Below are 12,714 nucleotides of genomic sequence, written 5' to 3' on the forward strand. Positions count from 1 at the left end.
TGCCAGTCACTTCTGTCCCCTCTATTTCCCTGCAGCCTATAGCTCTCCATCCTTGTACCTTCCATGCTGTTCCCTCTTCACCAGTTTATCTCCTCCTTAAACTGAGTGCAAGTCTAAGGGCTGATTTTTTTTTCCCTCCAGTTCAGTAGCTTAACTTTTACTTCTAAAGATACTCGGCATCCTAAACCTGATAGGTGCCCCAGTGTCATGACAAAGAACAAGTCCTTGGATTAAACAGAAGCGGGCTCATGAACTTGGACTTAATCTAGATGAAAGCCCAAGGTAATTCATATATAATTACCCCAAGACAACACAAAATCTGCATAGGCTCCCTCTCAGCACAAAGAAGCAGGCATGACAGACACATGACAACTTACATGACTTTGCAGAAGGAAAGCTTTTTCCTCAGAGAAGGTACACACAGATGGCAGGCCTGCTTCACTGCTGTGCTGCAGGACACCTTATCAGGATATGGGTTCTGGACCATGGCTGTACTTCACAACACAGAAGCCAACAGCAGCACTCACACCTCATGAAAAAAATTGCTAGAGAACACTGAATGCATCTACCAGCAACAGGACAGAATTCTCGGTCTTCTCTGAAAGGACCTGAGAGTTGGAACATGGTCCTTGGAAGTCCATCACTGAGAAATTAACTCCACCAGTAGCATACCCTGGTACCATCTTTTATAGTAAGAGCAGGCAGGCACTGAAGATGTTGGCTATACCTGGTCCAGATTTCAGCCATCCTCAGCTATGCATTCCTCCTCTCTTTTTTTATCCCAGAGTCAACATAGCAACTCAGCATCCCTTTACTTTTAGCTGGGGTAGCTTCTTTCAACACTTTCCCAGATGTACTGGGGCTGGTGCAGATCCTCACTTGCTCTCTGCTGTGGTACAGCACAGGCTCATTCTGCCCGATATCAAAGGCAGCATGCCAAGAGAAGGTACACCTTTCAGTACACACCACATGGTTTTTTACTCTCCCCTGTTCTGTTCTACTCTGCTCAGCTTTTGTCACAACTTACAAAACGGCTGAAACCCTGGGTGGTTGTGTCTTTGGGGTTTTTTGTTGTTGTTGTTTTGGGTTTGCTTGTTGGTTGGTTTTTTTGTTTGTTTGGGGGTTTTTGTTTGGTTTTTTTTTTTTAAGAGCTGTTCTACAAGTCATTTGATCAGGTGAATAGAATTGCCTGTAGGTCTTTAACAGAAGCAGAGCACTCCTAACCTGTGGATGGAGGACCTTTTTTTAGTTGTCAAAAATGGCATCTTAAGAGCAGAGAAAGCCCCTCCTCACGCAATTTTCAAGACTCTAGGAGAGTCAAGACTCTTTCATGTCCAGCTTCACACCCTACATGAAGCTCAAAATGTGTCTGAAATATTTTTGGTTGTTTCATAAGCACAAGTCAACAGCATCCAAGGGAAGACTATACCAGAAGAGCCTGATGCAATTAACATTGGCAAAGGAGGAAAAAAAAAAACGAAGAGGAAATGGTAATTTATTAGCCCTGGTATGGATCATTTTAGGCCCAGTATGGAAACAGAAGTTACTTCTAATTAAATGTAGGCAGCAGGAATGCTGCAGGCCCCCAGTAAGATAGGTCAGCAGGCTCACCATCACCCTGGCTCTGCAAAAATAGGTCTGATGTCTGATGGTGCTCCAGCTGAAACATGTCCCTTCCTGCCAGGAAGATCTTCTCAGCACTAGTCTAAAGGCTCCAGTTTAGTCTACATGTAAAACAGGCGATACCTCCAAATTATTCCCTTCTTGCTATGCCCAGAAATCCCCCATCTGAGTATTAATGAAGCCTAACACTGTTTAACCTATGAAATCCCAGATCAAATGGTATACCAGTATATACACAGAGGAAGCCCAGGTATGATCTAAGTACCCATCTGCTTTGCCATCAGGTTCTTTATTTCCTGGTTGGAAGCACCACTCCCCACTAGTCAATTACGCCAGGCTCCACAGCCCCAGAGAGACTGATAATTGGAGTGCAACATATGGAGGAAAAGGTTAGCTACAACTACCAAGTGCTAATTCTGAGCCAGATTCTGTTGGGATATTAATTAGCTCTTCAGGGTCAAGATGTTCTCTCAAGTGAGTCAATTCCTCAGATGCTCAATCAGCTGCTACTCAGTTCTTACTCAATCCATTGGCCTTTGACATCATAGTGGGGAATCTGAATTCAGTAAGCATTTGCCCTACTACATAGTAAGAGAGACCTCTGACCTCAGAGACAGCTTATGTGGAATAACTGAGTAACAGACCTAAAACAGTGATCTTCTGAGAGACCATGCCTGGTTAACAAGCATGCATATAGTGGAAGACACCATTCAGATGATTCTTGTAATCCACTATGCAGCAGCACAAAGGAAGCTGCTCCCAAATCTCAGCATATGCCCTCCTGCAGGCTCACTATAACCCAAAGGCACAAGATCAGCTAAGTAAAATACAACATAACTCTACTGTGCACGCAGTAACAAAATGGGAAATTCAGAAACCAAAGTCCAGATGTAATGCTGGACCCCTAAGATGTTAATGGACGAACAGGTCTGCAGGAGCTGGCCCACGATAGAAAAGTGTTAGTAGCTATGGGCTCATACTTCATGCACAGAACAAGAAAATTAAGCAGATTCAGGCTCAAAAGATGAATTACAAGATACAGCAAAATTCTTAATCATATGGCTCTGAGCAAGGCAACAATAATAACTCATGGACAAAAATAAGCATTCATTTTTCAACAGCTTTTGCACCAATGCTGCAAGTTGAAGTAGTCATTAATCAACCTGAAGAACAAGAAACTTAAGTTTCTTCTGGAACTTCATAGCAGTTCTCACCCAGCTACAACCCACAAGCTCTAGATACCTCAGGACTGTAACCACACATCAGAAGGGAAATACAAACAGCTAAGCTCAATATTGTCTTTGCTGAGGACAAAAGCCACACACAAAATTTCACTTGTGTATTTAAGGATCAGAACTCATAGTGACCAATACACAGCAAGTTTGATGAAGCTATCTAAACCAGCTACAGTTTCAGGGACTGAATCTCAAAAGAAAATGCAGGGTACTTCAGGAGTTGGATGCATTTGTCCCACAAGTTCCACTTTTAAGTAGATGAAAATTTCATCTTTTTAGACATCAATAAGACCAAAGTAAGTCACACTTGTTCAACAACTCTAAGCAACACAGGGAAAATAAAAGAGGCTCTGAACCAGCCCAGCACATGTAATTTCACTGAGTAGTTGCAAGCATTTCTCCCAATTCAGCCACAGACTTACCTCTCATCACGCATATGAGGGCTCAAGAATCGGGACAAGTCATCATCATGGCTGCTTTGTTGGCTGCTCTGCTGACTGCTGCAATGAGACAGGAAAACAGAAGCAATCAGACAGATTTGTATAAGTCCCTATGAAACACGCTGGTTTAAAGCCAGAACAAGAAAAACGCAAGGTTCATACCTCATATTTGGGAGTGCAAAGAGAAAACTACAGGTGTGACTCATTTGATGCCTCTTAACTTCACTTAGTGACACTTTCCTAAGAACTTTCCAGAATACATTGTCTATACACTGTTTCATCATGCCATCCCATAACAGTTTCATACAGCTTAACATTCAAATATCAAACTGCTGCATGTTCATATACTCCCCACTTCTAGACAGCAAGACAAAACAGCAGTTAAAATGAACTCTTGCTAAGGACAAAGTGGCCAACATTGAATTTCTGGTGCAGAGTTGCATGCTGAGCCCACAAGATGTCACTATCCCCCTCCAAATGGGTGGTTTGTGGGTGATCTATTGTATGAAGTTAGCCTTTTTCCCCTCTGTCAGCCTCCACTTGCTCCAAGGACTCATCAGGGTTCCTGCTTATCATTTCTATAGCTTCGTTTCTTTCAAAGAGCTCTCCTGCCGAGAAGTAGATTGATCTGATTCTGCCTTCAGGTAACAGACTAAGGCACAAAGAGCAGATATTCCTAGGCTAGCTTTAATCTAGTTTGCCTGGGTAACACCAGCTGTAGAGTCATGGCAACACAGCTTTAGCCCAAACTGCACAGTCCTACCTGGACACTGGGTACACTTGCCTGAGCTCACAAGCTGTGGCTTTACTATTGGTAGGACCTAAACTGCTCAAATGAAAGTAGTTCAGGCATCCATACACACACTTGCCATCACAGCTTCTACCGCACTGTACACACATCTGCACATACAAATACAGTATCAAAATGGACCAAATCACATCTTTTCATTCTAAAAAAGCAACAATTCTCAGGCACTAACGCCTATTTTGAGGGACAACATAGTACCAAAACACTGCAATAGGATTTTTCCATGAAATGTATACTTGTTTGGTTTTGGGATGGTGTTTTTTTGTTTGTTTGAGGATTTTTGTTTGGCTGGGTTTGTTTTAACCTGGCCTTGACCTTTTTATGCACTATAAGGCAGACTCTGTCTCTTGGAAGAAAACACTTGCTTCTGCTGTGCAAGAATCATTCTCTAACTTCTCTTTCCATTTCAACAATACTGTCTCCCCCTATAAATTAATCTCCCAGAAAAACATTTAGAGGTTTTCTTCTCTAAACGTATTCTATGCTTGCATAATTATACCCATTTTTACCTACACCTACTTATGCTTTACAACTCAACTACAGAAAGAATACCTCGAACAGTAACAAGTGTACTGACCTGAATAAATTAAGTCCCTTGCAAAAAAAAAAACCCAAAAGGATTACTTATACCACCACAGAACATTAACAGAGAAAATACTTGAAAAAGTTGAGAAGTTTATCTATAATCTTGCCTTCATTCTTCCAAGGAATGACAAAATACAGCCAGGTCAGCAGGGGAGGAAGTAGAACCAGCAAGTACCTCAGTGACAGAGGAGAACTGCATGCTCCAGTACTAAACAGCATTTCTTCAGGAAATCTGTATAAATAAATGGCTCTAACAAGCCCCCACTTTCACTTTTTAGGGATCTGAATCCCTAAAATTCCTGTCCTCCTCCCCACAAAGCATTGTTACAATTAGTTAGTTTTCTTGTAAGACTGTTCATATGTTTCAAGGTAAGCATGTGACGATCCTTTAATGTGACCATTTTGCTTTTTTATTCTTAAAAAAAAAAAGAAAGAGAAGACAGACTTCTCTTCCCCCTATGAAATCAAGAGTTTTTGCCAGAGAGGTTTGCGGTTTCCTCTGAAAAGAAAAAAGCCAATGAGTCTTATTTTCATCAGCCACCTAGCTTCTTACCAGTTTCTCTAAGGTCTTCAAGGACTCCCTATTGAACATGATCATTCTGAAATGCACAATAGCTGTCTTGGGACCCACTCAGCATTTGAGAAACATCACACACACTGTCCGCTATTTCTGCCACCTGTTCAGAACGTGAGGCAGAAAACTGTTCCTTACTGTTAAGACAGAAAGGAGAGCAGGCTGAAAGAAGAAGAAAGTAATTCCTCATCAGTATTTATAAAATCCTGAAACAAGTAATACAGAACTTAGCTTTTCAGGGCAGACAGACAAGAATCACAAAACTCACCCTATATTTGTAACTTTCAGATACAGATTTAAAGTATATTCATCTCAGAGAAGTCACAGACCTGCATCTCATGTGGGCACATACAGAAACCCACAGAGAATACTTCGCTTGTTTCCCCATTGCACAGTATATAGTTTTACCATCACAGCGAAGACAGGTAAACATTTTTGCAAAAGGCTCTCAGCAAAGAGACAGATTTAATTTTCTCCTCCCACACCCACATACTTAGTCATTCTTTTCTTAAATGTCTCACTGTAGAAAGGATAATCAAAGCATAAGAATTCTCTACTGGTTTCAAGCTATAAATCAACAGCTGGGTAAGAACAATATAACCCAAAAAGCAAAGAAACATCTTTCCTGTACTTCTGAGCTTAATTATGGCCCAGTGAACTGGTCTGCAGAAGGAACCATGCTTGCCCTGCTAATTCAAAGGAATTATCACCCTTTTGATATGAGGAAAAGCATGGCACGGACTATTTCTAGAACTATTTGTTTCTTCATCAAAAACACTCCCAACAAAACTTTGCCATTTCAATTCAGATCAAGCAGATATAAGAAAAACTTACCAAAAGACAATTCCCAATATATCACAGCCCAACAACACACCTGCAATGCTGGAAATCCCACATCAAAGTTTACTTTTGGGCACCTATCCATCCAAGATGAACCTTAGACCTTTTCATGCTCACCTACCCGTCATTAAATTTCTCATTCCGAAAGTCCTCCATATCAAGGTTTAAACTTTAATGGCATCTAGATATTGCAACACATTGCAATGCAACACCTTACCTCCTTGTCACTACTGAACACAAGGTTACAAGCAATGATACAATCTCAGACCAGGAGAAAGAAATTAGTTTTTACCCACTTGTCTATTTGATAGTATTCAATGAGCTATGTTTCACTACAATGAAGTTTTGCATGGAAGCTCTGCAAAAGTTTTGAGCTTTCCACACAGAAAAAACTCATTTCAACATTCTGAATATTAGACAGTGCAGCTGTTAAATTCCCTAAAATGTACAGAGCAGCTGAAATGCAGAGCCTATTGTTTTATGATGCTTTTCAGTCCATTTTAAGTTGACCTGCTTTTAAGATGACAGCGTTCCTTTGAGACAGCATAGCAATAAGTTACTGTTGTTATACTGAAGATAATATAAGGGAGGTAAGAAATGTGTGAACTGTACTAAAAGTAATATGGGGGAAGCTTTTAGACATAGTCATGTCAGCTTTGTATTTACAAGTACAACCGAGAGCTGGTTAAAAGTCTCAGGAAATCAGCAAAACAAGCTTATCATTCCAAAGCTCAGCAATGATAGACTTGAATTTGGAAAAGGCTTAAGTCTTTGGGTACACAGGCCCCTTTCCCTCATAATTTCCAAGACACTAAACTAAATAAGGCTTATACCCTGTGGTTTTTTCCCCCCTCAATTCTCACGCATATATTAAGACTCATAACTTTACTTACTGCTTTAGAAACCAACTAAGAGTTTTAAATACAGATTAACCATGCCTTTTAACAACTAAATCTTTGAAGAGTCTACTTCCACCACTCCTCCCAGTTTATCCAGGCAGCCCAAGTACAAAAGAAACATTTTTCCACTGACTGAAAAACAGATGTTCTGATCACACACACCTCACTTGTCAGAAGTTAACTTGAACAGACCACAGGTACTAAAAAAGGTGCAAAACTTGCTTTCATGTCTTCAATACTTAGATGGTCTTGGGAAGTTACGAGCTATAAGCTAGATCTTGTACTATTCTTATTCTCCTGAGGTTTTTTTTTAATAAATCTCATTTTATTCTGAGATTTCAGTCTCCAAATAATAAGGCAGAGCCAAGATTTTTCATCATTTCATGCACGAATAGGCTTTTAAAGTTAAGCAGGTATTCTAGTACAAGATATTTGTCCAGATTTCAAAGTTCAGACATTAAGATCAACGTTTGCATACTGGAAGCCTTCTGGGATTTCTATACCCTCCAGATGTGGACGATAAGCCCACCATACTTTCACATCTGCAAGTATGTTTGGCAGATTTTTATTCAGGAGAAATTCTTTCAATAGTCATGGACGAATGGTCCAAGCAAAGAAATGGGAAAGAAACATCTGTATCCTGGAAGATAGAATCAGTTAATGAGCTTGGAAAATTATTCACAGAAGTCTGTGGCTGTCAGAAGAAGCTATTTGCTAAGTTTTCATGTTTGAACCCAGATCAATATTTTGTATTCATTTTCCTTAATTAACCCCTGTATTCAGAGGCTTTAGGTTCAACAGATTTAACAACAATTTTATCTTTAAATTTCACCCTCCCACTCTACTCATCCTTCCCAGAATGTAGTGCCCCCTCATATTTCTCATGAAACAGCAGAAATGGCCCTCACAGTCCCAGCTGCCAAACAGTACCTCATTGTCCTTCGCAAATTAAATTCCTGTCATCAAAAGCACTGTGTTACTATGGTTGCACGGATACATAAATGACTGTGCCATTAAAAGTGCCAAGGAACTGCCAGGTGGAAGGGAAGAAGAAAGGAGGATAAGGGACATGAATCCGAAATCACTGACCGAAGTTCCAACAGTCTCCCTCATCAAGTACTGTCCTTTGATAGACCTAAAGCTTTCAGTCTGTGAATTAAAAGCCAAAGCACCTTCAGTGATACAGGTTTCCCACAGGTGCTGTAAATCCCCACTCTCAGCAAACAAGTGTAAAGTTGTAAGGGGAAACATATCCTTATCACCAAAGGCTGCAAGCTACCATCAGGCTTTATTAAAAAAAGACAAGGAAGTTCACGTTCAGCAAACTGTTATTGCTTAACTGATACCAAGGCCTATGGGAGGCCGGTACCACAACGTTTCTAAGGATCATAGCACCCCTTCTGTTTACACAACCCTGCTCCATCTAAGGACCAACTATGAAGGAGTTTCTTCAAAGAAATAGGTGCCAAGCACCATGTTTCTGCACACGTTTGACTGAAGTTCAAATGGGGATATGCAGAGGCAAGAAGAAAATTTGTACCCATGCTCATGCAGTGAATCAGTGCAACAAACGGAAGGCAGAGTTTGCAGGTGAAATTTCAAGTGCCTTTAAGCTAAACTTTGAAGATGCACTACCTGGAGCCTAACATATTGCCAGCATTCCCAAGAACCAAAGGGTCACTTCCTACTCCAGACTTTCATATGTTTTCAGTAACTCAGTTTCATAGACAGGGGATGTAAAGCAATGTTTACAGTCTAGACCCATTAGTAATGATCAAAAAAGATAAAGGACAGCTGCCTCGGCCCTAACGGACAGTTGCATGTATCATATAGACCATCATCATAATTAGTACTAAGTGTGCCCTTTGCAGTCAGAGTTGAAGAGCTGGAGTCTGAATCCGTAGAAGGGTCACCTTTTCTCCTTTCTGGTAAGGGTTACAAGGGGCAGGATAGGCAAGTTTTCTCCTCCTACTGAATTCATTTCACAAATTAAAATATAAACATCAACTTTCACAGCTGTCAAGGCAAGCCCCTTCATCAACATCATATCCAATAATGAACAACAGACATTTTGAATTTCAAAACACAATGCAGTTGAAAACAGCAGCAGTAATGAAGATGATGACTAATTGTTAAATACCATTGACAGGCAGAATGCTGTGTAAACCATGAAATTCAGATGATCCATCAGTAAATATTTGCTGACTAGATAAGATCAACAGCATTTAAGTTCCAAGCTGTTTGTAAATTAGTCAATATCGATACTCTTGTGTGACTGGTCATCCTAAACCACACAAATAAGGAAAGGTAAATATTTAAAAAGAAAACCACAAACTACTGCACAAAGACAGTAAGATTCATTCAAAAAAAAAAAAACAAACAACCAGAGCTGGTGGGATTCACAGGCCCTTGGCACACTACCATAAGTGACAAAAAATGCAGTCACAGCAAACAGTACATCAGTATTCTTCATAAGAGATATGTATGCATCAGTTTAAAAAAAAATCAGTTCACTGGAAGCACAAATTAGGTCTCATTTGAACTTGCAGGTTCAAAAAGGAAAAAAGATTACATTAATAGCCAAGTTCCTACTAAGCCATCTTTCATGCACTCTCACATTTCAGATTAGAAAAGATACCATATAAATGGAAGATCGTGCTTATGGACTTTCCAAAGCTCCCAAAAGCAGAGAAGATGGGCTGCTTACTACAGAGATCTATACAAAAAACACCTTTTCCTGTTTTTGCTTTGAAGACGCACAAGAGCACAGATATCAGCCAAATACCCAACTGTGTATTCAAATCCCAAATTAAATCCATAGGATATTCACACATCACTCACATTGCTTCAGTTTTCTCTAGAAATCAAAGTTTAAAAATATCAACAAGGAGAGACATATGCCAAAAGCTTGGGACAGTATTAAAACATGTAACAAAATAATTTCTGCCAGCACCTCTCTACAATTCAAAGTACATCATGTCTGACACTTGTACTCCCCAAAACCTCAATTAACTGAGTCCAGCTGCAAGCAGAACCTGAAAAAATGCAACCCATTTGCCTCTTCCATTATGAAATCCCTATGGAGCTGTCAGCTCCTCCTAAATACAAGATTTCAACAAGAAAGTTATCAAAACTTGAAAAAGCAAAAATGCATTGGCAATTCCAATACACATAACTACCACTTCCCACAGCATCTTGCCGTATTTCTGACACAGGAGAAGCCCCACTTCCTCTCCTCTAAAACCGAAACATGGAAGTTGATGAAAGCCAGAGAAACTAAGAACTACAATATTTACAGAGTTACTTATTTTGCAGTTTCTTGGAATTGTATGTCATGAAGTGAAAAAAAAACCAACTTAGTCCAACAAGCCTTTCTAGTCCCCTCTTTAATCAGAAGCAGCACAGAGCTTTAACAGTTTTCTCTTCATCACATACTGTTTCTGAGGTCAGTAAATACTGCTGCTGCTATAATCTAAAGACAGCAGACTTCCCAGACTGCATTTCCAGAATGTGAGAGGCTCTATAGGTTTTACTCCGGTAGCTTTTGGGGTTTTTATTTTTCACATTTAGCAGTTACTTACGGGACAAAAAAAGTCACATCACTGTCTCAGGCTTTCATGAGAGCTTTTTCCTCCAGAAAATCCCACAATATCTTCCCTCAATGTGGAAGGAAGAAAAAGGTGAACAGAGAATTTATTACCAGAAACATTCAGACTCAATTTCAATTGTGTTAAGGAAAGCAAAAGCATTATGAACTACTTGAAATTAAAACTTTTTTTTTTAATAAGAAAATTCAAAATATCTAACACACTTATTTGTAAATAGACTTTTTAGCACAAGTTCCAACAAATCAGTAGTTCAGTGTTAACTGATGTATCTCACTAGGGTGTGACCAAGGGACTTCACAAATGAAGTTTTTCCTCACCTTCACTGAAGGTGAACAGAAGCAGCCACAGAGCACATTGCTGAACAGTGTTAAAGATTCTCCTCACATGTCATTTGTTTCATACTATCAGACAAGCTACGAATATTCCATCTGTAAAACCTCTATGGTTATGCGTCTGACAACTCAAACCTCTGTCTCCTCAGCACATACCTTTTTCTAAGATAAGATGAGATGGAGCGCCTCTGATTTTTACTTCATTTTTAACATCTTGTGTTAGAGGCATTTTAGGACATAGGTGAGTCTTTTCCTTTAGCTGAACCTGTCATTTAGGACTTCAGTAAGCACCAGTTTCCACCAGAAGACAAACGAAGTTCATTCATCTTTAGAAATGTCAAGAGCTACAGCTCTATTCCCCACCAACCCAACAAAATTTACAAGGAGTTTTACATATTTATCTTTTGGACAAGTATTAACAGAAGACAAAACAGTTGATCTTAGAGAGCTTAAGGGAAAGGGAGCTCTGTGAAGTAACTTCCAGGCATCAGGACACAACAGCTTCCAGAACCTCCTGCAAGGGCAAATTCAGCAAGGATTAACGAGAAAAAGATGATTCAAACCTTTTACTGCCCTTGGCATTCTGACTTATTTCTTCCCACAGTGGGGGAGCACATTCACATTACCACTAGTACGATTTTTGCCCAGCATGAATGCCTCACAGAAAACTGTTCAAGATGGAAAGATTTACCATACCTCAACTATTACATATGTACTGTTGTTGAATATTCACACAGGAGCCCAAGTCAGGCAATGATCATGCAGGGCCCACCTATTTACTCTCAGCTTCTACCAATGAAAGGGTAGAATCACAGGATCTCATTCCAATCCAATTCCATGATTTTAGGCCAAAAGGAGAGCAGTCTAAGCCAGAGCGATCTACCCTCTCAGCAGTTCCTGCCTTACACATGAAGAATCACATGAAGTTCCAGAGATTACTAGCAAGGGTGGCTTTAAGTAGTAAATAATAAATTAAAGCAGATACACTCACATCCCCACATTAATAATGCACATTAATTACATGCATAGCGAAATGCTAACAGATTGCATCTACTAGCCTGTGAAGAACGACACATCACACCTTAATAAAAAAATTTGTGGACTTGTGTGCAGGGTTCATACTATGTAAATGTGTATGCAAGTAAATAAATTCTATCATTACCTGGATAGCAAATGATGGATGAGGAGTATAGTTGTCTGCATCCCTTATAAAAAGCATTCTATTTATCATCTGTATAAACCCCCAGAGCACCAAACTTTAGTTTGGATCATCATGCTTTTGTACAAGGACTAGTTACAGGGAAACTCCTTTCCCTGAGAATTGGCTTCTTAAACAAAACTGTGATATAGGCAAGCGACGCTCTTACAAGCCACCTCTGCTGTTTAATGAACAGAAATAAACAATCTCTCCTCTTCTGCTCTATCAGCCACCTAACAGCTTTTAGGGAACCAGCAGGTAAACAAACCTTAAAATTATCCAGGCTGTTAAAAACTAACCAGTGATATAGTACATGTGGTGGGCTGGAGCTTCCGAATGAAAAAAGCAGCCACCCTTCATCAGACCCAGAGCATTACAGACAGCATTTCAAGTCCTAAAAGCATTTGTTTATTCACTTGGATGCTTACTGTATGCTAATAGTCACAGAGCTATTGCTCTTGCTCAGGGGCATGTGAGCAACACACACATCACTGGAGTAAGTCAGCTGGTGCAGTTTGCTCTCAACTAACAGCTTTCCTGGCAAAACCCTGCCATACAAACAGGCAGACATC

At 40.0% G+C, this 12,714-nt stretch overlaps 1 protein-coding gene across 3 annotated transcripts in view; it reads right to left on the bottom strand.

Annotated features, from left to right (window-relative positions):
• The window catches only part of GRAMD1B (GRAM domain containing 1B), a 138,253-nt gene that overhangs the window by 87,602 nt on the left and 37,937 nt on the right, over positions 1-12,714 (bottom strand). For all 3 annotated transcript variants that reach the window (XM_074561375.1, XM_074561374.1, XM_074561373.1), the window contains exon 2: positions 3,281-3,358. In XM_074561375.1, coding sequence (XP_074417476.1) covers positions 3,281-3,358 — 78 coding nt within the window. The remainder of the gene's footprint in view (positions 1-3,280; positions 3,359-12,714) is intronic.

The sequence above is a fragment of the Larus michahellis genome, chromosome 17 (assembly GCF_964199755.1).
Source record: "Larus michahellis chromosome 17, bLarMic1.1, whole genome shotgun sequence".
In the NCBI taxonomy this organism is placed as follows: domain Eukaryota; kingdom Metazoa; phylum Chordata; class Aves; order Charadriiformes; family Laridae; genus Larus; species Larus michahellis.